Source organism: Epinephelus moara, chromosome 6 (genome assembly GCF_006386435.1).
Source record: "Epinephelus moara isolate mb chromosome 6, YSFRI_EMoa_1.0, whole genome shotgun sequence".
In the NCBI taxonomy this organism is placed as follows: domain Eukaryota; kingdom Metazoa; phylum Chordata; class Actinopteri; order Perciformes; family Serranidae; genus Epinephelus; species Epinephelus moara.
Window position 1 is genome coordinate 28,611,575 of NC_065511.1, and position 27,971 is coordinate 28,639,545.

Here is a 27,971-nt window from a genome sequence, read left to right on the forward strand (position 1 = left end):
TCAGTTGCTCTTCCTGAGGTTTCTACCGTTTTTTTCCCCGTTAAAGGGTTTTTTTTGGGGAGTTTTTCCTTATCCGCTGCGAGGGTCATAAGGACAGAGGGATGTCGTATGCTGTAAAGCCCTGTGAGGCAAATTGTGATTTGTGATATTGGGCTTTATAAATAAAATTGATTGATTGATTGAAACAGCTATAACGTCTGTATGTCCTGCTCCTATGTAGGAGAGGTGATGGGGCCTTCTACATGACTGTGCCCAGGGACCCACCAACAACACACCTCCATGCTTCATGTTTTTAAACTTGGGACACTGAAACACTCCTGGGGCTTGTTTAAGTGACCTGAAGGCAAAAATGAACCCTACAGCCCTGCATGGTGTTTCACTTTTAAAGAAAGTGTGTATCTAAGAAGTTAAATCCTGACTCATACTGGATTTTTGAGGATGATAGTAACATTCATATTTGAGGGTTTAAAAACGCAATTAAAAATATCAGCTGATAGTTTCTTGAAAACAAAAATAACAACACTCAAATATTCTTGATACAAATCTTTTAATAGACTAAGCAGGACTTTTTACAGCGTTTAACTCAACTAGACAGCGCCCTCTGGTGGACAAACTGTGTAATGGTGACACTGTTTCTAAATGACCTCAAACCTAGTTTGGCCTTTCTGTACTGAAGTTTCTGACTTAAAGGCCCTCTTAGCTTGGAAAAGGGGCTGTATGTCTTTTCTTTTTCTTTTTGGTTTCATTTTACAACCAATCCCTTTTTTAAAAAATGTAGCACTGTGAGACAAAACCCAAAAATATTTGAAAAATGAGCTTGCAATGTGAGAGGGAATGAGTCATGGCAGAGCATAACAATGTATCTATCTGTTCTGACTTGTCTTGGCAGGTATTTTTGTAATATGAGTTTACTTCAGCATAGTTTAGAACAGTCTGCTGCTTGGATCTGTTAATGCCAACTGCAACTGGGGTCATATTTTAAGGCCACACCTCAGTAGGTGTAACTTATGTGGGCGGCTTGAGCTGAATGTGTCTGGTTATTCAGTGGCTTCAGTGGTCAAGAAAAAAAAAGAAAGAAATCTCATGGCTCCCTAAAAAGATCATAAATGTGAGATGGAAGAAAATGCATGACCATGATACAATTGAGTATAATTCTGCATTTAATTTCCACCACCACAGTGTCTTGTATATGTACATAATCATGATATACTAGTCCATACCCACTGGTAGCTTTGTCACCTTCTACCTAGTCCAATCCTCAATGCCTGTGTGCAGTTTCACATAGATTGACCACGTCAGTGAGTAGAAAAACGTGGGACAGACAGAATGACTGACAGACAGAATGACACACTGACAGTTTATATGATTAGTACAGCATACCATACCATGATTTAGTCATACCAAAAATTAGAAAGAAAACCCCAAAACAGTGGACCAGAGGGGGAGCCACAGCGATCGGTCGCATTTTAGCCATTTTTAAGCATTTTTCTGTTGTTATAGCGCCACCCAGTTGCCAATTAGAGTTAAATTTCTCCAGTCACCTTCAATCAATCAATCAATCAATTTTATTTATAAAGCCCAATATCACAAATNGACATACGGGGCATGAGATATGCCCATTCAAAGTTTGCAATTTCAATTGGTTGCTATAGCGCCCCCCTTTGGCCAATTGTTGTGATATTGCTTCATTCACATCCTCCCATGACCCTCTACCACTGTGCCAAATTTCACAAGGATTGGCCAAGTCAGTGAGGAGAAAAACGTGGACCAGAGACACAGACACACACAGACAGAGTTTTCGTCATCATATAGTAAGATATTACATACTGTAATTACGTTACAAAGAGATAATCAAAGTGAGTCACAAAAATGACTTTAGACTTGACCTGTCTAAATCAAAAAAGACTTGCACCTAAATTTGAACTTTAACACCAGTGACTTGTGACTTCACTTGGACTTGAACCTTTTGACTTTAAAATACTTGATACCTTCCCCTACACACAAAGATTAAATAGTAGTGCCATGAATCACTTCATTTCTGTTCATTTCCTGAATCAATTCACTGTAATGCTTTTCATTCCCAGCAAGTCAACATTTAATTCCCCAGATCCACTTTGAACCAATCCGACAGCATCCAATAAAGCTGCAGTAGAGAGCCGTATTACGTTACTGGGCGCCAGTCGGAAAAATGATACCAAAGATAGTCTTGATTGGATCCAAAAACTATGAAGTGAAAAAAAACAAAAAAAACAAACCAATTGCAGTATGCAAAATGTGTGGGTCGAAAATGACAGACAGAGAAGCAACAACTTCCATAAACCTTGTTTAAACACAAAAATACAAATTTTGAAAAGCCTTCATTATTTTTGTGAATTCAACAAATTATTTCTCTGTTGTTAAAATGGCGTTACAATTAGTGAAGAGCAAATTATGATTTGTTTAAGACTTGAGACTAACTTGTGACTTGTGACAAACAATAACTTGGTCCCACCTCTGAGTATTGCTTATAGGATTAATCCCTGTGCTTTTTTGGCACGAGCTTTACTTCCTCATTATTGTGAAGCCTCACAGACTCCATGGCTGCATGTATAAAAAAAAAAAAGGCTGTAGAAAAGTGTTGACAAGGACACGCTTCTCTTTTCTGCAAAGTGGGCTTGAAATTGAAAGGTGACAAAGTACATTATATATGGTTTTCTACACCTACACCCACAAACTGAGAAGTAACTTTTCCCCTACAACTATAACTGCACTGAACCAGTCCACTAAGTGCTCACCATGATCTGTCAGGTACAACTGACTTCATTACAATACAGTGACAGCTGCTGTGACTAAAAATTAACCTCAGATGTAAAATGCAGCATTAAAAACCAGAACTGTGCAAACAGAACACACAATGTAAAAACATGGGGTGGGTGAGTGTATTATTCTGTGTACACAGAGCTATTTATTGCTATTTTAACTTTTCTTTTTTAAGCATATTCATTAGAGCATCGATGCCGAAGTTGCAGACTTGTACAGCGACAAAGGTATTCTATTCACCTCTGTACAGTACGTACCAATGTCAGAAGTTTACTGAAGCACAAACCCTTTTTCAATTCACAGCTCATATTTTACTATTATTTTCCCATCCATTGAGTCGGGCCCACAGTGTGTACACACACCACACCTACCCTAAAGATAAAACCTGGTTTTTGACTAGTACTGTATGTACTTCATGCCCACTTTGCTCTTCAGTTACTGACCTCGTCACATTAGGTGCACCCTCTTGAAAGGCGATACGCCCCAAAACTAAACACTTGGGTTTTGTCTTTATAAGGTGTTTGCAGCTGCCCAAATAGTCATTGTTTGCTATGTCATATCACCACAGAAACTGGGCTCTGCTGTGATGTCAGATGGGGTATAAGAGTTGTGGCCATGCCTTTGCCCTCCTGTTTGTGGATTCAGCCCGTGGCCGTCTACAACGCCAGACCACCTTTTCAGGAGCCGTAAAGGAGCCTCAGGAGGTGAGATGTGAAGCAATGTTTCCTCCAAACCAGGGTTGTCCTATCAGGCTACATGGAAGATTCTTCGGGTTTCCATTTCAATTAATTACACAAACTGATTCTTCTAATTTAAAGCTTCCATCTCTGGTTTCTGGTGCATGATTAGTGAAATAAGCTCAAACTGGCTCTGCTTAGAAGCTTCGATGGCACAGGATTGGACTCAGCAGGATATTTGTTTAGGGGGAAGCGTTAACGCAAAAAGGACTGGAAAATGTTACCAGATGGGATCTTTCATTTTTCACATCAGTGTGACTTAGTACAATATGATCTGTTTTTACATTTGAATATTGCTTTGCTTCTACTTGCAGCGATGGCGTTCCAGTCAGGTGTGATCAGCTCGCAGCCTCAGGTCTCTGTCACACAGTACTCTGTGTCCCCTGGGCTAACAGACTGGAGTTCAAATGTGTGCGACTGCTGTGAGGACTGTGGCATCTGTAAGTGTTAACGTGTGTTTGTGGAAGCAAGTCGACATTAACCAACACTGTGACATGAATGTGACAATATGTGTATACTGTACGTCTAACCTCCAGGTCTTTGTGCAACATTCGTCCCTTGTATCCTGGGCTGTAAGGTGGCTCAGGACAACGGGGACAGCTGCTGCCTGCCCTTCCTTCCTGGTGCCATGATAGCTTTGAGGACAAGCATGCGCAGCCGATACCACATTGACGTAAGTGTGCTAAAGTTGTCGACAAAAACAATAATACAGCTGATATCTTCCTGGAAATAAAATGCCAGTTTATAACTGTGAAATCTGGTCTATAAAAAATATCCTCCACCCCATACAATTTTTTTTTGCATGAAATAATGATGTCTGTCACCAGTTTACTGTCCCTGTGCTTCTCCCCAGGGCTCGGTATGTGATGACTGGGTGGTCATGGCCTGCCTGCCTCTGTGTGGACTGTGTCAGATGGCACGTGAGCAGAAGAGGAGAGGATGAAAAGACAGAAATGAATCTGATTTTTTAAAACTACAAAGAAAGAGGAAATGTGGAAATTTACATTTCTTGTTTTGTACACGATTTCTGCATTTCAAATAAAAATTTAAATGTATTTGTATAACCATAGTTAGGTACTGTATTGCCTAAGGATGTAGAACATGAACATGAATGATTGCCTGACAATCAGACTGAGTTGCACCTGTTTGTTTCACTTTATTATTCTATAACATGTTATATATATATATATATATATATATATATATATATACATATATGTACAAAATATATATCTCTAATATATCTAAGTCGTTGGCAGCAATTCAGAGACTATAATACAGATGGAAGACAAAATGTCAACAGAGAAAAAAAATCAATATTTCAACAGGCCTGTACTTTTAAACTGAACATTGAACAATAAGTGACTGTCTGTATAATGAAATTGTCTTTATGCAACAAACCAGTGATGAAATGAAGAAGAAAAATGAAGAACAATGACTTATCTCTGACATTACATAAGCCACTTTACAGTGGTGAATTTGCACACATTATTTATTTTGGAATAAAATTACACCTGAATACTGCTTTTCTTGAATACAGTGTTATTCAGCGACATATATTATGTGTTCATATAATGTTCTATAAAAGGAGTAATTTATGTTATGTTTAATAACTGATGTATATTAATTGAAGTAACAGTATTTCAATAAAAAACCTCTTCGATTTAACATGTTGTGGCTGAATGTGAAAGTAAGAGACTGGGCTGCACCCATCTTCCTCTTTCTCACTTAGTGTGTTAAAATATCCACGGGATGACAAGCTCTCTGAGGAGGTGAGGTGAACAGCGTTCCTTTGAACAGGTGAGGCTGACATTGCAAAATAATGTCGTTAATTTTAACTTCAAACACAGTGATATATTTGGCAACTACTGGCAAGTGTTTTTGTTATCAGACAAGCTTGTGAAAGATTGTGTGAAAGATTATAAGTGGGTGACGTCTCACAGGATATCACTGGTTGCAAAAGTTGTTACTGGGACAACAGTCAGTTTATAGACTATAAATATCTTTTTTGAATAGTTTGAATCTGTAATATAGGACAAAAAAAAAGGGAGGATTTTTATGACAGTTAATGTAAAAGGATTTATTGCTGCCATTACATACACATGGGTCGTCACAATGTTGCTATAATTTAGTCATCTATAGTCCATTCCTAAACTCCAGGACAAACTATTTGCTGTTTAGCCGACAATTGTCAACATTTATGGCATGATTTTAAAAATATCAAGTGTCTTATATAACAAAGCAGAACAAATGTCAGGGGGAGGAGGAGAAACAGAAGCGAAGAGTGAAAAGGGATATGAAAACTTTACAAAAGAGGAACCCACTTTTCTTTACGCAGCACAAGGCGAGAGATATACTTGCTGTTAACCACGCATACACGTGCACATGATGGCTGCCTCACGTCACTTGTGTCCGAGCGTAGGTTGTGCACCTTCTCAGGAATTAACGAGACGTATCCACAAGAAGATACATGAACAGTCGGGGCAGTGTTGGCAGACAGAGGGAAAACTCACCACTGTCACGATATGCTTTATATAAACCATCTACAAAAACGTTGCTGTCACTTTTTCTGCCATGTTCCACGCTGATCTCAGAATTAACAATACAGTAACCTCCTCGGGTGTCGCTGTCTGAATTTTTCACATCATGCAAATCTGAAAGTCCTATACAGTCTAAGTTCTCTGGTGAGATCCTCCAGTATCATGCATAATACATAGACAAGTATGTGAATAAATCCATTCACGATGCAGCCGTTTGTTGATGCAAACACATGGTTAGAAAGCAAGTATAACTCCTGCCTTAGTTTTATTACACAGCAAAAGCTCAGGAATTACTGGAATGCTGTGTGACAGGACTTTTATGTGAACCTGTCAGGGTGTGAATGTCAAACCCCGTTGTTCTGGATGTGAGCCAGCAGAACCAACATGAGTCAAAGAACTTTTGTTTCAGAGCTCTGTTTTCTTTCGTCTTTCAGCATCAAACAAATGTGAGAGAACAAAGAACAAAGAAATCAGGATGCTTTCAGACCTAGAGTATGAATCAGGGACTAATTTTGTTACAAAGTTGCATAATTGCTTAGAGTTGGTTCATGTTCTCACGGCAGCATTTACAAGCGGACCAGATAAAATGCCTGTGTGAGAAAGCTGCTCTTGATTGGTCAGAATTTCCGCGTGGGGAAAATCCAGAAACTAAACCAAACGTTGAAGAAGAGTACACTTGCAAGATAAATGTGACACTTTCTAATGTCACAATGGAGGGACAACTACGCAGGTTGATTTTAGCGCTGCTCATCGTGGACTATATTGCTGTCATTGTTCATTTTAGTCAAACCATACAGTTTGAAAACAAGGTGCGGCTCCAACTAGAAAACAATGTTTTGATGCATTGGATGTGCTGAATGTGCATATTAAGGCAGTACAGGAGGAGGTGCACATGAAAAATCCTCCAGGACTGTAACATGCTCATGTTTAACCCAAACAATGTGTCATGTGACTGCAGTTGGTTCGGATCGAGGTCGGAACACATTCTCACCACAAATGAACCGCACCAGAATTTGTTTTTAACTGTACCAAGACCACCTCTTCAACAAGGTCTCGGTCCGCACCTGAGTGCGATTGCTGTGTTCACACCTGCCCAAACAAACTGCACTCAGGGGGGAAAATGAACCGGTTAGTTAAAAAGAACCAAACAGGGCAGATGTGAAAGCACCTTCACTGACACAAAGGAACGGTCCCTCCAGCCCACAGACAAAAGGCCAAACAATTTTTAAAAAGGGCTTTAAATATTCCTGGGTCAGTCTATTATTATTAGCAAGGGTGAAATTAAACGGAAAATTAAAAGGTATTACAACTGTCACTTACATCAGTCTTTTTAAGGATGGCTTTTAAGGTGTATAATAACTAGAACTCACAAATCAGGCCACAGTTAATTTTACTAAGGCTGGAAAGAAATAAAACACACAAAATAAAACACACTGCCACCTTCCCCATCCCCAAGGTCCCACTTGGTACAGTCCACATTACCACATTAGAAGATAAACACGCGTCACATAACCAAAACAAATTATTCAACTAAACTAATAAATAAAGAAACTTTTCACCTGACTAGTGAGTGGAGCTCCCCAGTACTGATTATACTGCAAAACCATAATAAATATCCATGTCAGACTTCTTATTAAAGTGCACCATACATCAGACAGAAATGGAATGTAATATTCATAACTATGTTTTCATTAGTGTATAATTACCTGAAACTAAAAATTGTTGTTTTCATTACCATAGATTGAGCACAAAGGAGAAGTTTCAGTTGGCTGTAATCTGCAACCTCACCACTAGATGCCACTAAATCCTACACACTGGACCTTTAAAAAGGTAAATTTAAATCTTTTGGAGAGCCTTACCATTAAATTATCCATCTACTGTACGAATACCACACATTTTAAACACCTTGAAGGAATACTTCACCAGCAAAATGACCATTTGTACATCAGTTACTCACCAAGTGTTACCCTGAATTCATGAAGAAAAGTTGTTTTTCTTGCATGTCTCCACGGTGGACAACCCTTCGTGAATTGAAGTAAATGGGGACTGCAGTTAACAACAGCAAAATATATATTAAAACATCAATGTACAAACAATCCAAGTCTCATTTATCAAATCATGTGCTTGGCAATTCCCAAACACATGATTTGTTGCTAAAACATTATGATTTAAAAAATGTCAGTGCAGTCTCATGCACGGCCTAGTGGTTTAAACTCTGCTCAAACACACTCAAGGTGTGCTACTTCAAGGCCAGGGGTCAGCAACCTTTGCTATTAAAAGAGCTGTCTGGAGCCTCAAAACATATTTGAATAAAGGTAACAACCTATTAAGTCTAAATTAGCCCATCATCATTACGAAAAGATCTAAATCAGCTTTCATTAATATGATTTACTACAAGGTGGCTACTCTGCAGTGGGCTATTTATAGTTATTTAGTACTTTAACTCTGCAGTGTGGGTAGTGAAAGCAAATGAATCTGTCCACACACTATTAAATCCTTTTTTTTACTCCAAGACTTCCTTTTTAGGATTTGAAATCCATAGCAAGCCATGCTAAAGAGACTCCAGGTTAGCTGAAGGTCAGCAAAATTTAGAGGAAAAGGCACCAGGTCGTCGATGTATGACGCACATTTTAGTTGATGAAAAGGTAAAACATTTTTTAATTCAATATATAGGCTTCACATGTTCACAGTTGTAGAATGCAATAATCACTTTAGGGCTGCATCAATGACAAATAAAAATCTGAATGTTTTTGTCAAAGCCACAGGGAGCCAGTGGAGAGGGTCTTGAAGGCTGCATACCCCTGTTCTAGGTGAAAGCATTTTATATTATAACATTTATAACAAAAATACATGTGTTTGAGAAGTACTAAACATAGCACTAGATAAACGAGACTTGGATTATACTGCACGAGTTGTGTGAGAGTTTGTAAACTGATGTTTTAATGTAATTTTTGCTGTAATGTTTCAATTCATTAAGAAGGTTCCCCATTTTTGGATTCTCTGTTCACCATGGAGGCATGCCAGAAAAAAGTTTCTTCACAAAATCCAGCTAGTTACGATGACCAACTGATACACAAATGTTCATTTTGCAAGTGACGAATTCTTTTAAATTACTTTGACAGTTTTAGAAATATTCTGTAAAGGTATGAAAACAGGGTCACCATGTGCAGTGTGAATGGTGATATGTTTATGTATACATAAGGATTGTGGTAGCAGTTCTCTATTAGAATTGTTTGATTGCTTAGAGAGTAAGAAGCCTGATCTGATAATGCAACTTTCAATCCGACTGTACAACATTACAAGTGATATAAATCCTGCTCTCTGTCCTCAGATTCCTGTAACACGTTCATCTGGTGAACAAAAGGCCCAACAAACAAAAACTGATGAAAGTAATGTAAAGGACAAATTCTCTGCATGACAACAAGACAAAATGGCGAGTCTAACTTATCAGCTGTTGTCAGTTACACTTGCTCTCTGTGCTGTTCACCTCATCAGTGGTTACAGCTTCAGGAACTGCATCGAAGACCCATACCCATATGGACAAAGTTTCAAATGCATCCTTCGGAAGGAAAGTAACTTGTCTGCTGTTATAGGAGACCTGCCACAAACTGCTGTCAATCTCACCATCACCATTAACCCTGTGTGGCACATTCCCAACATGAGCTTTGTTAATCTAACAAACCTAGAATACCTCAGGCTAGATCATAATTACTTAAGGAAAATCGATCCGTTCGCTTTCCAAAACTTGACTCGACTCAAATCTCTGAATGTGTCCTCTAACAACATATCAAAGCTCAACCCTTATGTGTTTAAAGACCTGCGCAACCTCACCTATCTCTCGCTGACAAACAATTCATTAAAGCAGCTCCCTGTCGGCATTTTCTCCACTCTTGTCAATCTGGACACTTTAATCATGAGGCAAAACTTTCTGACAAATTTCTCAGGGATTGCTGAGTCTGTGTCACATCTACCAAAGCTGAGGGTACTAGATCTTTGCTTTAACAATTTAACCAATCTCAAACACTCAAATGCGTCTCTACCCAAATCTCTCACGACATTATATATCTGTAGAAATAATCTGTTAACATTAGGATGTCACCAGTCGTTTCTTGGGTTCATTCAGCTGCTAGATTTGTCATACAATCCTCGGCTCCCTACAATGGCTTTTCAAGGGGTGGATTTGAGTCATATAAACTATCTGCGCTTGCGTTCAACAAGTGTTAAGGTAGTGGAGTTTTTAAACATCAGCAATGTCAACGCAGGTAACGTTGACTTCTCTGGCATGGGTCTTAAAAATGACACCCTGCTCACAGAGCTATGTACATCGCTGAAGGGAAAAGTGAAATCGATTAAACGAATGGGCCTGAGTAATAACGGGATCAAGAATCTAACAAACTACACACTGCAGTACTGTCCTACTATCACAGGGAGTTTGAATCTGTCCCACAACAACCTGAAAAGCACAGATTGTCTTAAGTTTCTTGATAAACACACACAAATAAAAAGTTTAAATGCAGAGCATAACCATATCACCAGTCTTCAATCCTGTAAAACAGAAAATATGGTTTATTTAAACCATCTGGAAGAGCTAAGCTATCGTTACAACCGCATCCTCTCAGTCAACGCCTATGCTTTCAGTCATACACCAAATATCAAGACACTAAAGCTTAACATAAACACAGTTTCTTTTCTCCACCGGAAAGCTCTCAAAGGGCTAAAAAGCCTCGAGATGCTCCGTTTGGACAATAATCTCTTAACTGATTTGTTCAATGACACCTTTGAAGATAATGTCAACCTGCAAACCCTTAACCTACGCAACAATCGCATTGCTGTCATTTTCAATGGAACCTTCCTCAGTCTCAGGAATCTGACTACACTGGACCTAGGAGGTAATAAGATCACTCATTTTGAGCAATCTGGCCTCGATGGACTAACAAGTCTGTCCAAATTTTATCTAGATGGAAATAACCTCAAAGAGATTGACACCTCCCTCTATCGTATATTTCAAGACACACTAACAGTGCTGGATTTAAAAAGTAATCAGATTTGCTTCTTCCACAAAGTGACCAGGTCACCATTTATGAATCTCAGTAAACTAAGTGATTTGAAATTGGATGGGCAACGGCCACATGGCCTCTCAGTATTGCCCCAAAATTTTTTCCGTGGCCTCCACTCACTGAAATCTCTGTATCTCACCAACAATAACATCTATTATCTTGCTCCTGATGCCTTTGATGATCTGACAAACTTAACTTTCCTCTCACTGGAAAGCTGCTGTGTTGGGGTGGCACAGCTGCAACCTGGCATTTTTAAGAATCTAAGAAATTTAAACATATTGAGTATGGAAAATATGGGCATTCAGACCTTCTCAAAGGAGGTTTTTGGGAATCTTACAAAGTTGCACAAACTGCAGCTCAACCGCAATGTGATGCAGAGCATTCATTTTGAGATACTAGACAGTTTACCTGAACTCCACTACCTTGATATACGCAATACTCCTTTGAGCTGCACCTGCAAGAACCACTTGCTGCAAAACTGGACATTGCATAACCGCCGTGTCCAGGTGGTCTATCTCTACAATATGACGTGCCTGGATGATGACCAACACAATTTCTACAACTTTAAGACCAATGTTTGTTACATAGATCTAGGAGAGTACCTGTTCTTGAGCACAGCCATTGTGATTTTTCTGTTCACAGTCACTCCATTACTTTATGTCAAACTCTACTGGAAGATGAAGTACGGCTACTATGTGTTTCGCTCCTGGTTTAGTGATCAGTGGCGCAGACTCCGAGAGCAGGAGGAAAATTGCAAATATGATGCATTTATTTCCTACAATTCCTCTGATGAACAATGGGTCATTGAGCAGTTAATGCCCAACCTGGAGGGAAATGGATCATCTTTTAAACTTTGCCTACATCACAGGGACTTTGAACTTGGCCGTGATATTGTGGACAACATTGTCTCTGCTGTGTACAGCAGCCGTAAAACTATCTGTGTGGTGAGCAGGAACTTCCTGAAAAGTGAATGGTGTTCTCTGGAAATCCAACTGGCAAGCTACCGGCTCTTCGACGAGCACCGGGACGTTCTCCTGCTCGTGTTTCTGGAGCCAATCTCTGAGAGGCAGTTGTCGTCCTATCACCGCATGAGGAAAGTCATGTTGAAAAAGACATATCTGCAGTGGCCTGGCTCAGACTGCACTAACCCCACACAGGCCCAAGAGCTGTTCTGGAATCAGCTACGTAGGGCGATGAGAACAGAGAGCAGATTTGAAACAGAGAAAAACTACAGTGAAGGTCGTGAAAAAAAAGGCAGAACAGAACATGTTGATGCTCACACCTCAGATGAAAACTATTACTTGCTTCCATAAAATGTTTTGACATTTTTACTGGTGATTGTCAAGACAAACTTCTCACTGTGATAAATGAATAATACAGTTTTCTGCTGCAGGGAATGGGTCATGAAAATATGATGTAAATGTGCAGTGTGACAATTCATACAAGCATGAATCAGAAATGTAATTTAAAATCATATACTCAGTTTAATCATATTTAGCAATGCTTGACAATGCATGTCTTTTTTTTAATTATCCCACAGTTGTACAAGAGTGTTTCATTACATTTAAATGTTTCCTACATACACAACTAAATATCAAACAGCTTTCACAGTAGCATGTTCTTGGCTCTTGGTCTGTAAATAATCTCCCATGACGAAGAAATGTGTACAGTTCTGCATAATAACATAAATGCTCCAAGGATGCAAACAAGACATAATTGTGTGTTTCTTTATCACAGCATAAATGGGACAAAAGAATAAAAGAGGTAACTCTAACAGCTATAGCTGTCACATTTAATACTGTGTTGTTAGTAAAATATGAGCACACAACATATATTCTTGCCAAACAAAAAGTCCTGATGGTATTAATTAAGAGAGCACTGTTTTTTAGTTAACCAAAGTAATGTTCACAGGCATGTCTCTATGCAAAGCTTCACCACACATTAGTACAGTCTCATAGGAGGGAAGGACCAATGCTCAGGGCTCGGGAAAGAAGAAAGGGGAGCTGCTGGGTCTCTTTCAAGCATGTAAGATGGTGGGTAATGCGTCATGTCAGTGTGGTGGGACCTGAGGGGAGGGCAAGTTGAAGGGTGACTGAATTGGTTGAAAGCCTGGAAGCTCAGTTGAGGATAGTTATTTTGGGCAGAGAAGGGGGGAGCAAAAGAGTATCTGTCAGTTTCAAATGGGTCTTTCCCCTGAGGAAAGTGCACTGGCTCTGCTGAACGTCTGTCTGGCAGCTGTGGTTTGTAAGGAAAGAAAGGCTCGATGCTGCTGCCACTGTACTGAGACCCACTGCTCCTCTCTGGAAGTGCTCTGGTGTGCTTCATAAAGCTGTCTTCAAAGGAATCAAACATAACAGCCCCTCTGCTCTTTGGCCTGTTGAAACTGTCTTCCCAGTGCTGAGAGGCTGCGGCTTTTTCTCCCCAGTGTGAGGTGGAAGAGAACAAATGATCACTGGCTGTAACTCCACAGGGCTCAAACTCCATGCAGAACTGTGGAGGGCTAGCTGGTCTGAGGATATCATCCAAAAGGCTGACAGAAGTCTCTGCAGGGCTTGTCAACCATTCAGCAGTCTTCACAGAAAAACCAGAAGGCATTTTATTCCAGAGTAAGGGAATCTTAAATTATCTGAGGATTACTATCGACAAATCTGGGGAAGTAAATAAGTCGTCATTACTGCGGTGGCATCTCCCTTGTGTTTAAATGCAAGCTGTCCAAAGAAGTGTGCAATTTTCTAAATTTACTTTTACTTTCTATGTAACGCTACTTCTTGTCTTAAAGGAGCAAGTATTTCTCATGTTCCTTTTTTGTAAAACTGTGATTCTACTCTACATACAGTATAGTAATACAGTATATTTTGGAGCCAGTAATCTACTTTTTACTTCACTACATTTGACTTTTTTACCTTCATTACAACTAGTCTGCTCTAAATGCAGGAATTGAGTCAATGGGTGGAGAGCACGTGAGGAGCACCTCTACTGCAGGTGCTAAGCTGCCTGGAAGAAAAAAGAAGCACCATCTGAGTTCTGACCACAGTGTGGTGATGACGGAGCAAAACCCAGAACAAGTGGCAACTTCTAGTGACAATCTGTGACCACACCTGGCCACACAGACAGCAGTCACTTGATGAGGAGTCGTGCCTCCTGAAAAACACTGAGATCTCCGCCTTTAAAAACTCCTCATCTGACTTCTGCAAGCACACTTAAGTTCATACTGTAGGTGAGAATGTAGTTAGTCAGCTAATGTAAGCTATGTTAATTTTATATGTGTAATGTTAATCTTTGATGTTATGATAAGGAAGAGAGGGGTAGAGAGGAAGAAATGGAGACAGAGCGGGAGATTTTTCATATCTCAATTGTTTAGACTTTCCTTATTCTGATTTTTCAGTATTTTGCACTGACCTGCACACCCTAAAAATACTGAAATGGAAAGTAACTTTTACTTCAAGTAATACATTAACCAGATATCTTTATTTATTTATTTATTTTTTAAGTTATATGTTTGTTTTTATGTAAGTAATTGCACTTTTACTTAAGTACAGGTTTTCAGTACTCTACCTACCACTGCCAGTGGTCCCACAGAATAAAAAACTCAGTCAACTGACTGCAGCCTTATTGGGAAAATAAGCTTAGCTGCTCTAACTTGGGCAATGAACACAAAGTAAACGTTACTGATATAGAGAAGGCGTTCAATGTTGTCTGGTGTTTCGGTTTTATGAGTGAGAGGTAACTGACTCATGACTCTCAGCTGAATGCATCATGGTTACTCGTAGTGACTGCAGGCTGCTGCTGAAATACGAATAGAACGTATGTATTCTTGTGTAAGGTTTACATTTTACTTAAATCACTTTTAAATACATTCTTTATCTATGACAACCACTTGTGTAAGTAACTGAGAGCAACCACAGACACATTTTGCTGAAAGTCACCAGTAAACAGTAACTGAACTGAAACAATGGCAGGTATGTTCAGGAGGAGCTGGTTTTTTTTGTTGCCACCATCAGCAGCCGTGACCAATGACATGCCACCACAGTAATGGCGGCGCTGAAGATAGCAGTCACCAGATTCGTCTATAGAAAGGGTAACAGCTGGAACATATGTGGACTGAAGTAAAAGAGTGGCAGAGTGCAGGACTTACCTCTTCCAGGTTTTGGTGTGGCTGTGACCTGGACTTCCAGTTAAAATGCCCACTTCCCGTCAGCCTGAAAGATGTGGTTGTGTGGGTGTCAAATCGTGGCTGACTGGCAGTGTCGGTCTGAAACGCTGTTGTGAATATATCTATAAAGGAGAACACACAACTGAAAAACTGTCCATAAACTAATATTTACAGTGCTTACTACCGCTTTTTTATAACAAGAAATGTATTGTATGTACTGACGCGAATACATGCTGTTGTTTGGTACTCATTCAACTCCCGATAACGGCCACTTTAAAGGATAGGTTTATAATTCATAATAACAGGGTCCATCTTAAGACAATAGTTAATTATCCCTCCTGTTCACACTGGCCAATAAAAGATGCTATCCAAATGTGCTGTCAGCATAAGTGATGGTGACAAAACCCACAGTCCTCGTTGTGTGCAACAGTGACTGAAGTTAATATGAGTTAGACAAAGCACTAGACTTGTACCAATTAATCGGCAGTGCTTGGAATTGGGCCGATTTTCATGACCTGCGACCGGCCGGTCAGTCTAAAATATGCCGATTTAAAACACCGGTCAAATTCTTGCCGCGCCGCATGATTGACATCGTGTAACATCAGCAGCGCACACACATGCAGATGTACAACTCACAGCTTGGGCGATGTGAGGAAGTGAAACATGGGCGGCTTCTCACCTTAATCATTCACACATCAAAAGAGAGAAGGAGATGTTGTTAATTGTCCGTGTTAAACTGTGCACTGTGCCACTTGAAACTGATGAAACGCGTGTCCACGTGCCGAAGAATGTGCACCTTTTTTCTAGTTGTTAAAATAAGAATTTCCATGACACTGCACTTTGTAGATGTGAAGACCTGTGTGAATTTTCCACAGGAGATATTTTTACTTTTTTATCTATTCAAGAAATTACCCACAAATGCTATACACCAAGAAATATTATTTTATTTATCTGTGTTTTCATTTTTACTTATTTATTTTAATACTGTACCTGAAGTTATATTTGAGCAAATAGGAAAATGTTTCTTAACCTGTGTCACTGTTTTTGTTTGTTTGAGATGATTATTGAAAAGCTGGTTGTATCTTGGTTAAAATGTTCTCATAAATGAAAGATAGAAAATTTTGAAATATCTTGTGTGCTGTAAAGTGGTTTGTAAAAAAAACAATGAAATCGGAATCAGCCAAAATCGTTATTGGCCGTCCAAACACTGCAAATCCGAAATCGGGATCGGCCAAAAAAAACTGTAATCGGTGCAAGTAGTCTACAAAGCACTATGACACTGTTAGTATCCCTCCACTGAAGATAAACAGAGAAACATGTTCCATGAACACAAAAAGAGTAAATTTAGCACTCAAAGTACTAACTTTGGAAGATGCAGAGCATGCAGGACACACAATACACATTCCTGCTATTCTGAATGATGGACAGATGGCAGTGATAACAGTGATTTGTAATATTGGGCTATATAAATACAATTTTGGCTTGACATGACATGCAAAGACATGTAGTAATGTTCCAAGGCAAGGAAGAAGACTGCAAACTGGTAAACACAGATGTAAACAATGACCTAGGTGGTAAAAGCATCAATACTTCAATGGAGTTCATTTTCATTACCACACTTACAACGACACGATCCCTGTTAACTGTACATCGATAGAATAAAAAGTACCAAATCTACAAGATAAGCAGATCTACAATCAGATTTTCAACCTACGGCTGCACAGATGAAACAATGGGAAATAAAATCAACTGGTCCTCAACTTGTGGCTGTTACCGCATTCTCTCCAGCAACAAACCCACCACGTGACTGGAGGCGTGTCTTCAGTAACTTTTTCTGTACCAGCATTGTGTGGAGATTGTTGATAAAAAAAGAAAAATCTATTGTATTTTGTGTGCCTAGGACTTTTTTTAAATTCTTTTTGTGGTGGTTTTGAATGAGGTATCAGTTATCCATCTGTATTAATAGTTCTGTATCAGAGTTTAAAATTAACATATTAAATGTTAGGAGCATTTGGCTCTGTAGGGCAGCTTTAATATGGACAACTAGTACTGTCAATAATGGAGGTAAAAAGTTATCGATAGGAATCCTTGAACATCAATAATGCTGGAAAAAATTAACTTATTAGTCATTTTATATGTAAACTGGGAACCATTATATCTCTACGAAGAATTTTGTGATTGAGATATGTTAAAAGATACAATAAAATTGATTAGCAATTATAAACAACCAGAGTTTATATATTTTAGAGCTTACCTGGAGACAAGAGTTCATCCATCATGGTTGGCTCCTGATGCTGGACTTTCTTTGCGGTGTCCGCACCAAAGCTGAGGCATCGCTGCACCTCGAGGAGGTTCTCCTGAAGCCAGGGTCCATGCCTCTCCCGTAGAGCTTTCAACAACACCTCCCTGCTCTCTGCCACCAGGTTTCTCCTCCTCAGATGTGGGAACTGCAGACAGTCACACAAACCTGCTGCCAGTGCGCTGACAGACTTAGATACACAGTCAGGGTCTTGTCTTCTCTGCTGTATGTCAAAGCTGTCAGCAGTGTGTGAGCTGGGGAGCTGAAGTGGGCTTGGGCTGAGACCATGAGGTCGTGTTTGGTGGACAGGAGACTCCAAACACTGGTTCTTTGGGGTGTGCTCCGGAGTAGAAATCACATGACGCTTTACATTTCTGTTCAGTGTCTTCACATTTGCTCTGACAACAGTGGGAGTCAGCTGTGACTCTCTGCCCTTTTTAGACATGACAGGGCTGCTCTTCTTGCTCTCCATCATCACTACAGGGGGCGAGCTGTGTTTAGATGAGAGGATGCTTTTAAAACTTTCAGATGAAAGATCAAGCTGTTGCTGTGGTTTCTGGCCGGGAGTGATAACTGATCCTTGACTGACTTTCTTCTCTGTCTTCTGGCAATCATCATTATCAGCACCCACCAAATCATTTGTGGAGAACGGAGAAGGAATGTGAGATGTTGAAGATGGATGTGAAGTAGCATTGTTCTTTTCTTGAACTTGCTCTCTGCTTTTCTCCAGTTTGCTCTGCTCACTTAACAAGCGTTCAATGTCGATAGACTTCACCTCATGGTTGAACAGGCCGTGGTGTCCAATCAGTCGACTGTCTGTGATGATACTGGGCTCCTGTGCGGCAGGAATGACAGTCGGAAATGGTGCAGCTCTTCTTGCAGAGCAATGACAGCCACTGTGACAGCAGTTCTGGGAATGTGCTACATCTGTACTGCTTTGGCGATGGCAGTGATGGTGATGTGATTTGGGCTTGGAGGCCTCTCTCCCACCACCTCTCATCTGACTCCTCTCCTTGCGACTCCTCAGTCGTTTAAGTTTGTGCTGCTGCCCATCTGTCATACGATAATGGTTTGAACATTTGCAGTCTGCAGCGAATCTGTTCACTGAGCAATGTTTCTTATCTGTTGTTTTTATTTGCTTGTTGAAAACATTTAAAATGTTTTCTTTGTCTGGTAAAGCCCCGCCACACACGTGGCTCATGCTGCATCGGATTCTGTAGAAAGAAAACTGCAGTTAGTCATTCGTAATTCTGTAGAAGATACAAATAAGAGAGCTGGGGAACTTCAATGAGGTAGTTTATTTTTGTGCAAGAGAGTGCAGAGTCTCTGCTGTGAATAGTTTAGCAGAGACAGACAGCAGTTGACATGTAGGCTACAGTTAAACACTTGCTTTACATGAGCAAGTGGTTGACATGTAGGCTACAGTTAAACACTTGCTTTACATGAGCATTAACTCTGCTCATGTTATATTCACACAGAACCCTCAACTGAGGATCAGTTTTTGAGGCAACTAATGTGTGTGTCATTTAAAAACATTATCACTAATTAAACAATACACACCTTGCAAAGTTCTGCACAGCTGAAATGCAGCATTTACAGTATTTTATTAGTACCAAGGCTAATTTTGTCTAAATTTCAGCTGCAATAAAACAGATTCAGCCCTTACCAATCAACGATGTAATGCATGGTAACGGCTACATAGCAACGCTTATTGGCCCCTTTATTATTTCTGTCTCGCAGCAGCTTGTGCTCTGTGATAAGACCCACAGAAACCACACAGATATTTGCAGTTCAGTTCAAATCAGCAGTACTTTAAGATCATAAACGAATGCTGATAACAGTGCAGCTCAGAGGTGCACAGGTTCTAGCAAAAGTGCACATGTGGCTTTCAACTGTTGATGGCATTTAGATGAACTTTTACATTATAAACCGGAACAGCTGTTGGTTTACCACAGCCACAGTCTCTGGGGATTTTATCACTGTAGACGAGATTCATTCATAGATAAAATCCACAGAGCTGACAGTGGGTCTGGGCTTCCCACTCTACGGTGACACATATCTAATCTACTTGCCATAATGGGCAGAGGTGATATCAAAGTGGCACTTCTAAAGTGCAGAACTCACATCACAATGTGTTCAAACAGGCTCACAGACATCTTGTCATTTTGCAGTGGGAAACTTTATAAAAAAACTACCCAGGGGAATTGACTTTAATTTGAGTTGCAAATTATTTTGAGGCAACTATTTCCAGGAAAGGTGTTTTGCATTTTGCACAATTTATTCCATGTGCACCATGTCAAAGGCCCTTCACTTTGCACATTGTGAAAAACAAATCCAATTTATGTAAAAGAGAGCTCACTATATTAACTCATTCTGTCAATAAAAGAAGATATATATGCAATATATATATTCATTTCATTTCCGTAACTGCTTATCCTGTTGGAGGTCATGGGCAAGATGCGGGGCACACCCTGGACAGGTTGCCAGACTATTGCAGGACTAACATACAGAGCCAGACAATCATTCACGCTCACATTCACAATTTTAGGCAATTGAGTCACCGATTAACCTAACCTGCATGTCTTTGGATGGTGAGAGGAAGCTGGGGCACCTGGATGGGGCCCACACTGACACAGGGGGAGTGTGCATGCACCACCATGTTGCCCTAATATATCTATCTATATATATATACAGCATAACAAACTTTTGACTCTTGGATGCCTTCACACTTTCTACAAGTGGCAAGTCAAGACAATTTCTGACACAGGCCAACAGAAAACATGACCCCTCTGTACCTGGAAATGAACCAACCAAGTTTATCTTTCTCTCACCTATTTTTAAAAACTGCAAAAACAATCTCACATGGACAAGCAAGGGAAAAGCAGAAAATGTGACACTTGTCTATTGGAAATTAAACATTTAGCATCCAAATATTGTCAGGTCTTTCTTCCACCCCCTTTAACACTGCACAATATTAATATTGATCACAACTTCAATGCAACTGCGCCCCCTGCGGTTCTATACCCGACATTTGGATTCATCCAAAGTACAACTGAAACATAACTGTTAGCTATTCGTGCTAGTTGGTGGTTAGCAAACGGGTGATGATAACGTCCACCAGGTGCACTTTAACTTGAAGCACACGTGTACAAAGTTAAAGTATTGAGCTGTAGCTGCTAAGAAACATTGTACTTAACACTAACTTTAGGCGCATGTCATGCGATAGAAACAGTGAATCTGTCAAGAAACACTTTTATATAAACTTAAAATCGTTAATTAACAGCGCTGCTTACCGCCTGTCGTTTTATTGCCCCCGTAGATCTGTCGTTGCTCGGCAACATGTCGTAGATGTGTTTCCCTGCGCAGCACCAACTCCCTCGAACACCAACGGCTAGGGCGAGTCCACTATCACACGCGCGGGGGGGACACTGTCTCATCTTTTATATTCTTCTTCACTTGAACAATGCTTTATATGTGATTTCATTATAATATGTGCTTTTAAAAATCAACCCTAAGCACACAGTACTAGTAAAGTGTCAGACGATGCTAAAATGTATCAAAACATATGCGTTGTTGCCGTAGACTATAATGGTACTGGCAACTATAGTGGAAAATTTACTTCCTGAAACTGAATTAGGAGATGACGATTTTTTGATTTCATGGTAGCATTTATTCTTTAATATCTCTAAATGTAGCTTCTGTATAAAGCTCTGCCTTTTCACTTTTGCACAGTAACTTACAGGCGCGCATGATTTATTAACAAGCTGTGTAACTCGTGTGTGTGACCGCTATTTCTCTCTTAAACTACATCTATCTTGTGTTTTAGCAAACAGGCTAGCTACTGTGGCTAATTCTGCCAACCTCCTTAGACTTAGCTAGCGACTTCAGCTATAAACTACTGATTTATCGGTTTGTTTCCGATGTCAAAATAACTGAAAAACCCTACGTGACTGCTTTCCCAACACAGATAGAGCCAAGTCATGAGTGCAGAAGACCCAAACCCCGCCGCCACACCCACTCCCTGTGAAGACACCCAGGGAGATGGACGATGGATGTCTATGGTGTGTGAATTATTACTATTATTATTATGAGTTTTCTATCTCTTTTTCCCTTTGTTTACATGGCTACAGTATATCAGCCGTGGATTATGTGGCTTTCACGGTCTGCATTGTCGCTAATGTTCAGTTTTATGAATTTACAGTAAAGAACAAAACATAAATAATTCAGTAGTGATGTATTGTGGTGATATATAACCGTACTGAAAGCTTAAAACAATCCTGACAGATTGATATGAGAATATGCACTGATATTTGATCCACTGAGAAAATACTTTGTGTTTTCCAAGCTAATGTCTTCCAGTTTCCATATAAATACAAAACATTTTTTATGTGTCTGCAGTTCTCATGTACAGTCAAAAATTATTTCTGAGTCTGCGTATTTGTCCTTTTACTTTGTCTCTTTATAGCACAACCGCTTTGTGTCTGACAGCAAAGACAAAGAGCCTGATGTCCTGTTTGTTGGAGACTCTCTTGTTCAGCTCATGCACCAGTTTGCGGTAAAACACAAATCACACACTCTCCCCTGTTTGTGTACAAAGTTTGACAGCTTGTCTTGTTCTCATCATCAGCTATGCTCGCTTTGAAATTGGGTGAGCTTAGCTTTCAACACCTGGACGCTTTGTTGTTGTGGTTTGTCTGCAGATATGGAGGCAGCTGTTCTCTCCTCTCCATGCCCTCAATTTTGGGGTGGGTGGCGATGCAACACAACATGTGCTGTGGAGACTGTGCAATGGTGAACTGGATAACATCAGCCCAAAGGTCCAAATCACTGCCAAAAATAGAGAACATGATCATGCTTGTTTATTCACACAGTAGAGTCATTGTGCTTTGTGGTAAAAATCTAAATTCCAGATATGCTGACCCCAAACTGTCAATGACGTGCTCAGTCTAGCCTTTCTCTTTTGCTGTTGTAGGTTGTAGTGCTGTGGGTAGGCACTAACAACCATGGTCACACCGCTGAACAGGTCTGTGGAGGCATCATGGCTATTGTCCAAGTCATCAAGAACAAGATCCCCAATGCCAAGACGCTCATACTTGTAGGTTTTTTTTCTGATGCATTCCTTAAAGGAAGTTTTAATCTAGTCGCCCACATGTCCGTTGAAAATGACAAGTGAAGTTCATACAACCATCAAATTGCACAGTGATGTCACCTGTTTAAGTTCCATCTCAGCTTTGGGACACAAAGACTACTGGAATGTGTGTGAACAGTTTGGAGATGCTGTAAAACTTAAATTAAAAGCTGAGCCCCAATTACACGCAGAGTCCATTTTACTAGCCGGGTGTGGCTACATGTTTTGACGGATAAATGGTCTGGTTGCCATTGACACTGCGAGGCAATTCATTTTTATATTAGTTCTTTGGATATAAAAACTCACAGTTCATTGGCTACCTGCTAATGTTTGTTAGCTTCCTAGACTGCACGTATAAATATAATTGTTTAAACTTTTGTCAACGTGGATATGCTACATGTCCTTAGCTCTGTTAGATTCTCCACAAATCAGTCATTCAGTTAATTTTACCGAAACCATGAGCTCTAAAGTATAATTCATTCAGATTTACCGGCATGGTAAACAAGAGAGAAGAAAAAGCGCTGATTCTCTACTTCTGACATGGTCCGAATATGTATCCATTCCTTATATTTGTTTAGTCGGTTAGGGTCCACCTAACAAAAGAATCAAAACAGTGTCAAATAAAAATCAATCCAAGTTGTGAATATTGTTTTAAGAGGATAAAGGGAGATGCTGGTGCCATACTGACACAACACCAGGTTTAAATAAACTATGTGATAGTATTTTCCATTTTAGTCAAGCAACAATTTTTTGCGAAAGGAATTAAAGGTCCGTCCCATTCAGTGATCGAAGCAAATAAAAACTCAGATATTAAGATTTATGGTACGCTACTTTTCACTCTACATTTATAGTCTTTACTTGTTGGAGGTAGGGCTGAAATTGAACTCCCTGTGTTGTGTGTTTGGTGAGGCTAAAACTTCATGGGCATTTCAACTGACATGTGGCTGAATTTTCAGATAGTAAACAGTATTTATACATACTTTTTTATTTCTGGTACTATTACAAAAAAAAGCTAAGGAGCGTTCCATCTTTCAAACCGTAACATCCATACATGTGTTTTCCAGGGTATACTGCCCAGAGGTAAACTGCCAAACCCTCTGCGGGAGAAGAATGCCAAGGTGAACAAGCTGGTCGAGGAGGCTGTATCGTCCCTCCCCCATGCATCTTTCCTCAACGTAGACCCAGGCTTCGTCCACTCCAATGGTAGCATCTCCCATCAGGACATGTACGATTACCTTCACCTGACTACTAAGGGCTACCAGGTTGTGTGCGAACTCCTGCACGCCCATCTGAAGTCCATGCTAGATAAACCTGCCGAGAACTGAGCAACCAGGGCACAAACTTACACTACCACAGTGGTCATCATCCCTGTTTCAGGAGAGCATCACACTCAGTTCATTAACACCTTGAAGGATAGATATAATCAATTACTTGAGGCAAAGAGATGCACAGTTTATTTGTCCTCTCCATGGCTGGGGTTGGTGACCACTGTTACATATAATGGGACCATTAAGCTTTTTTGTGTTCATGACACAGTCAGAAATATAATGTGCTGTGCTAGAGAGAGAAGTCTTGCCTCAATTCCCAGTAAGCACGTGTTCCACTAGCTTTTGGTTCCCAGTGTTTTTCCATTGAAGGATTACTTCATTTTTCTGCCACATGATACAAGTGATAAATATGATACCGGGAACTTCCTGTCTGTCATCCATGGGGGTCAGAGCCAGATGGTGACATGGAAGGATGACACTGGAAAACACAGTAAATAAATCCAGTGCTTATGAATAAAAGCTTTAAAAAAGATGCAGCAGCTTTTTACTCAAATGAAGATATGCTGTAGGTCAAAACATTAGTTGCTGCACTTCATTAAAAACTTTATTTAGAGCTGTGCCGCAGATCTCGCCCCTTTCATGTTCTGCTCTCATGAGACTGTAAGAGCCTAATTTACCTCAGGATACGGACAGATATCTGCTTTCTAGAAAGACAAACTCTTATGCAACACATGCTTTGTCCACCTGAGGCTACTGGAACAAGTACTAGTTGGGAAAGAGATGAGACTTTGGGTCTTTAGGTGCCGGGATGTGTCTGGTAAAAAATAAAAATATACTATAGCTGCCCTGACCAAGAAATTGCTGTAATTCATCATTTTGGTTTCTCAGTTTGACCAAGTTCCATGGCTTGCATTTATTTTCGCGATAGCTTTATTTTCTTTGTTGTGGTGTCTGGTGTCTTTTGTATTATGTTCATTTGAATGACCAAATGTTTTTGATTGACCATTACTGTTTACTTGCCTTTTATTATGTCACAGGTCTCATTATTGTCCTTGTAACTTTTTGCTTCACCTATTATAACAGCGACACATTTTGACATGGGAGGCCGTGTTTTGTTGCAAACATAGATGTATTTGAGTAGGTTGTGAAGTCGTATAGATATATCTAAAGTCACTCGTGCTTCAAGTTTAATGTCATCTGCAACATAACGGCCGATCAGACCATTTAAAAAGGCTTTACTTCACACTAAAAATGCTTCTGAGCCTCTTGGATAAGGATTGTGCTGCAGGACTTGAATTATGCTTCAGGATGGCTGATTGTGTAAGCAGTGGAAGAATGCATTAAAGATGAAAAATGGTTTCAGTGTCCCTTGATTGATTTAACAGATCCAGGCTGCTGACAGAGTAAGAGACCATGATACATTATCACTGATGCAGTGCTACATTTTTGGAACCAGCAGCTTCATTAAGATTACTCACTCACAGAGATTTACTGCTTTTGGTTGACTGGTTTTGTCCTGGTCTTGGTTGTGAGAACAGAGCTGAATTTCTGAAACATGAGGAGGGTGAACAAGTCTTGTTTTGCCCTAAAGCTGCATCCAACATTCATCAGACATAATACAATACCTCAAACTTGCAATTCTGGCTCCTGATTCTAGATCACAGCAAGCATGATCTTACATGTGACAGTTAATGGCATGTCCGCAGCAGTGGTACTGACAGGGCTGATAAGCACCCAGAATTGTGATTAATTGTAAGTAGAAAGTAAGTAAGCCTATCTGTAAAGCGTGACGAGAAAGCATAGAACACTAAATGTGTTTGTGACACACTTAACCAGTCAAAGTTTTAAGGGCCCAGCACAGAACAGTGCGAGGACCCCATTGAAACTGAAGGAACTGTTATTTTGTGCGATGAATCACATTTTTGAGATGCTCCAAACTCACAAAACTTTGTACACGCATCACAAGTGGTGAAAAATTTGATATTTTATAGGTTTTGTGCTCGGGTGCGACAGAAGGGCACAGTAGCACCCCCTGTAAAACTTTCAACAAAGTAGCCCTTGCGGTGCATTAGAGCTAGATGTATAAAATCTGGGAGGTACATGTAACATCCCAAGACTAGAGCCATGCCCTGAACCCAACAGAAAGTCAGCCATTTTGAATTAACTGTGCAATTTTAGTATTTTTTTTTCTATTTTCAGGGGTCATACCCAGTGCTTTCACCCCATCGACTTCAAATTTTGTCTGTGCCATATTAAGATCTTCAACATGAAAGTGTGTTAAAAGCTTGAGATTTCGTCAAACGGTGTTGCCGTGGTGAGGCACAAATTTCATGCTTCGCCATGAAACAGGAAGTGGTTTATAGCTCGACTGTCCATGGTCAAATCTTCCCCAAATTTCACACGCTGGATAACAGTCCCAGGCTGAAGACATCTAAATGCCAATGATTACTTATAGCGCCATCCACTGGCAACAGGAAATGGCATGTTTTATACTTTGATGTACTTCTTGCAAGTTGACCAGATCCACCTCATTATTTGTCTAAAAGCCTTCAGACCTTAATGATGTTTCTTATGACGACTGAGTCTTTGTATTTCAATGTTTCGACATGAAACAGTAAGCTGTTGTAACATGACTTTACATAACCCAATCTCCAAATTTCACATGCTGTATGAGGGGCAAGTCATAGGCTCAGCATCCACATGTCTGCGAGAGTTGCAAGGGTCCGCTTTTTTTTAAAAAAATTTTAAATTAAATTTTTTTTAAACTTTATTAATCCCCGAGGGGAAATTCAATTTTTCACTCTGTCTGTCAATTACACACAGGTCCGAACACACACATGCACAAACTGGACCTATACATGCACTAAGTGGAGAGATGTCAGAGTGGGCTGCCCATGACAGGCGCTCTGAGCGGTTGGGGGGTTCGGTGCCTTGCTCAGGGGCACCTCGGCAGTGCCCAGGAGGTGAACTGGCACCTCTCCAGCTACCAGTCCACGCTCCATATTTTGGTCCGGACGGGGACTTGAACAGGCGACCCTCCGGTTCCCAACCCAAGTCCCTATGGACTGAGCTACTGCCGCCACATCTACAGTACGTGATGTAAATGATGTCATCCAACCATGTCTGCAAGGGTCAACACGGACCCCTATGTGGGCATCGGTGTACAGTCCAAACTCCAGTCCACTCCAAAACACTGGGGTCAAGCTGCAGCTGCCTCACCACAGTGAAGTTAGTTTGATAATTGGCAGGCATTCACCTCAGACTGAGCAGCGTCTTCTTAGTTTCACTTTCACTTGACGTCGACAGGAGGAGGACAGGAAGTTCACCTTTTAGCCTTCCTGTGTACTGCTGGAAGCGGACACGGACCCCTCCTCAATCATACTATGAATAGAACTGCATGTCCGTCTGCATGACCATGGCTGTCCGCTGACATTTAAAGTGAAAGGTGAGTCCAAAGTGTAAGAGTCAAGGCCTGAAGACATCTACATGCCCGTATTGACTCAGAGTCATAGTGCCACCTACTGACAACAGGAAGTCAGCCTTTTGTGACAAAGATCGTCTGATTTACATAAAATTTAGACTGTGTCATTCACAGATAATATAAGTAACATGATGTATAAACAGTCGGCGGTTTGGTGCGGCTTCAGCAGCAATGGGGGCTCTGCGCCGGTCCATTGCGGTGAAGAGGGAGCGGAGCCAGAAGGCGAAGCTTTCGATTTCCTGGTCCATCTATGTCCCAACCCTCACCTTTGGTCATGAGCTCTGGGTAGTGATCAGAAGAACGAGACTGCGGATACAAGTGGCCAAAATGAGTTTTCTCAGTGGGGTGGTTGGGCTCAGCCTTAAAGATAGGGTAAGGAGCTCGGACATCTGGAAGGAGCTCAGAATAGAGTCCCTGCTCCTTCGTGTTGAAAGAGTTCAGTTGAGCTGGTTCGGGCATGTCCCACTGGTAGAAGGCCCCGGGGCAGACCAAGAACATGCTGGAGGGAT

General features: G+C 40.5%; 4 protein-coding genes across 6 annotated transcripts; 3 read left to right on the forward strand and 1 right to left on the reverse strand.

Annotated features, from left to right (window-relative positions):
* The first annotated feature begins 3,364 nt into the window (after positions 1-3,364).
* Positions 3,365-4,678, forward strand: cnfn (cornifelin). The gene is made up of 4 exons (XM_050047010.1): positions 3,365-3,503; positions 3,851-3,976; positions 4,073-4,209; positions 4,390-4,678. The coding sequence occupies exons 2-4, from the start codon at positions 3,853-3,855 to the stop codon at positions 4,477-4,479; spliced, it is 351 nt and encodes a 116-aa protein (XP_049902967.1). The 5' UTR covers positions 3,365-3,503; positions 3,851-3,852; the 3' UTR covers positions 4,480-4,678.
* A 577-nt stretch (positions 4,679-5,255) lies between these two features.
* Positions 5,256-12,840, forward strand: tlr21 (toll-like receptor 21). Of its 2 annotated transcripts, XM_050047235.1 has the most exons (5): positions 5,256-5,336; positions 7,817-7,906; positions 8,590-8,721; positions 8,836-8,886; positions 9,408-12,840. In XM_050047235.1, the coding sequence occupies exon 5, from the start codon at positions 9,507-9,509 to the stop codon at positions 12,444-12,446; it is 2,940 nt and encodes a 979-aa protein (XP_049903192.1). In that variant the 5' UTR covers positions 5,256-5,336; positions 7,817-7,906; positions 8,590-8,721; positions 8,836-8,886; positions 9,408-9,506; the 3' UTR covers positions 12,447-12,840. The 2 variants fall into 2 exon arrangements, with proteins under 2 accessions (XP_049903192.1, XP_049903191.1); XM_050047234.1 differs by lacking the exons at positions 8,590-8,721; positions 8,836-8,886.
* si:dkey-250k15.4 (uncharacterized) lies at positions 12,642-20,998 on the reverse strand. 2 transcript variants are annotated; one of them, XM_050047236.1, is made up of 4 exons: positions 20,879-20,998; positions 17,541-18,799; positions 15,269-15,408; positions 12,642-13,704 (listed from the first exon to the last, which is right to left on the reverse strand). In XM_050047236.1, the coding sequence occupies exons 2-4, from the start codon at positions 18,784-18,786 to the stop codon at positions 13,075-13,077; spliced, it is 2,016 nt and encodes a 671-aa protein (XP_049903193.1). In that variant the 5' UTR covers positions 18,787-18,799; positions 20,879-20,998; the 3' UTR covers positions 12,642-13,074. The 2 variants fall into 2 exon arrangements, with proteins under 2 accessions (XP_049903193.1, XP_049903194.1); XM_050047237.1 differs by having other exon boundaries at positions 13,654-13,781.
* A 148-nt stretch (positions 20,999-21,146) lies between these two features.
* On the forward strand, positions 21,147-25,338 carry pafah1b3 (platelet-activating factor acetylhydrolase, isoform Ib, gamma subunit). Its single transcript, XM_050047161.1, has 6 exons — positions 21,147-21,247; positions 21,553-21,646; positions 22,051-22,140; positions 22,286-22,402; positions 22,558-22,680; positions 23,778-25,338. Exons 2-6 carry the CDS (start codon positions 21,566-21,568, stop codon positions 24,036-24,038), a joined length of 672 nt encoding a protein of 223 aa, XP_049903118.1. The 5' UTR covers positions 21,147-21,247; positions 21,553-21,565; the 3' UTR covers positions 24,039-25,338.
* Positions 25,339-27,971: the final 2,633 nt, after the last annotated feature.

What these genes read in the sequence shown, in the direction of transcription:
- cnfn (XM_050047010.1), top strand. Translation starts at nt 3,853, where the DNA reads ATGGCGTTCCAGTCAGGTGTGATCAGCTCGCAGCCTCAGGTCTCTGTC. An exon ending in CTGTGAGGACTGTGGCATCT is followed by an intron (nt 3,977 to 4,072) that starts GTAAGTGTTAAC and finishes TCTAACCTCCAG; the next exon opens with GTCTTTGTGCAACATTCGTC. An exon ending in GCAGCCGATACCACATTGAC is followed by an intron (nt 4,210 to 4,389) that starts GTAAGTGTGCTA and finishes GCTTCTCCCCAG; the next exon opens with GGCTCGGTATGTGATGACTG.
- tlr21 (XM_050047235.1), top strand. Translation starts at nt 9,507, where the DNA reads ATGGCGAGTCTAACTTATCAGCTGTTGTCAGTTACACTTGCTCTCTGT.
- si:dkey-250k15.4 (XM_050047236.1), bottom strand. Translation starts at nt 18,786, where the DNA reads ATGAGCCACGTGTGTGGCGGGGCTTTACCAGACAAAGAAAACATTTTA. An exon ending in GGATGAACTCTTGTCTCCAG is followed by an intron (nt 15,409 to 17,540) that starts GTAAGCTCTAAA and finishes TCTCCTTTATAG; the next exon opens with ATATATTCACAACAGCGTTT. An exon ending in CACACCAAAACCTGGAAGAG is followed by an intron (nt 13,705 to 15,268) that starts GTAAGTCCTGCA and finishes TTTTCTGTGAAG; the next exon opens with ACTGCTGAATGGTTGACAAG.
- pafah1b3 (XM_050047161.1), top strand. Translation starts at nt 21,566, where the DNA reads ATGAGTGCAGAAGACCCAAACCCCGCCGCCACACCCACTCCCTGTGAA. An exon ending in AGCTCATGCACCAGTTTGCG is followed by an intron (nt 22,141 to 22,285) that starts GTAAAACACAAA and finishes GTTTGTCTGCAG; the next exon opens with ATATGGAGGCAGCTGTTCTC. An exon ending in ATGCCAAGACGCTCATACTT is followed by an intron (nt 22,681 to 23,777) that starts GTAGGTTTTTTT and finishes TGTGTTTTCCAG; the next exon opens with GGTATACTGCCCAGAGGTAA.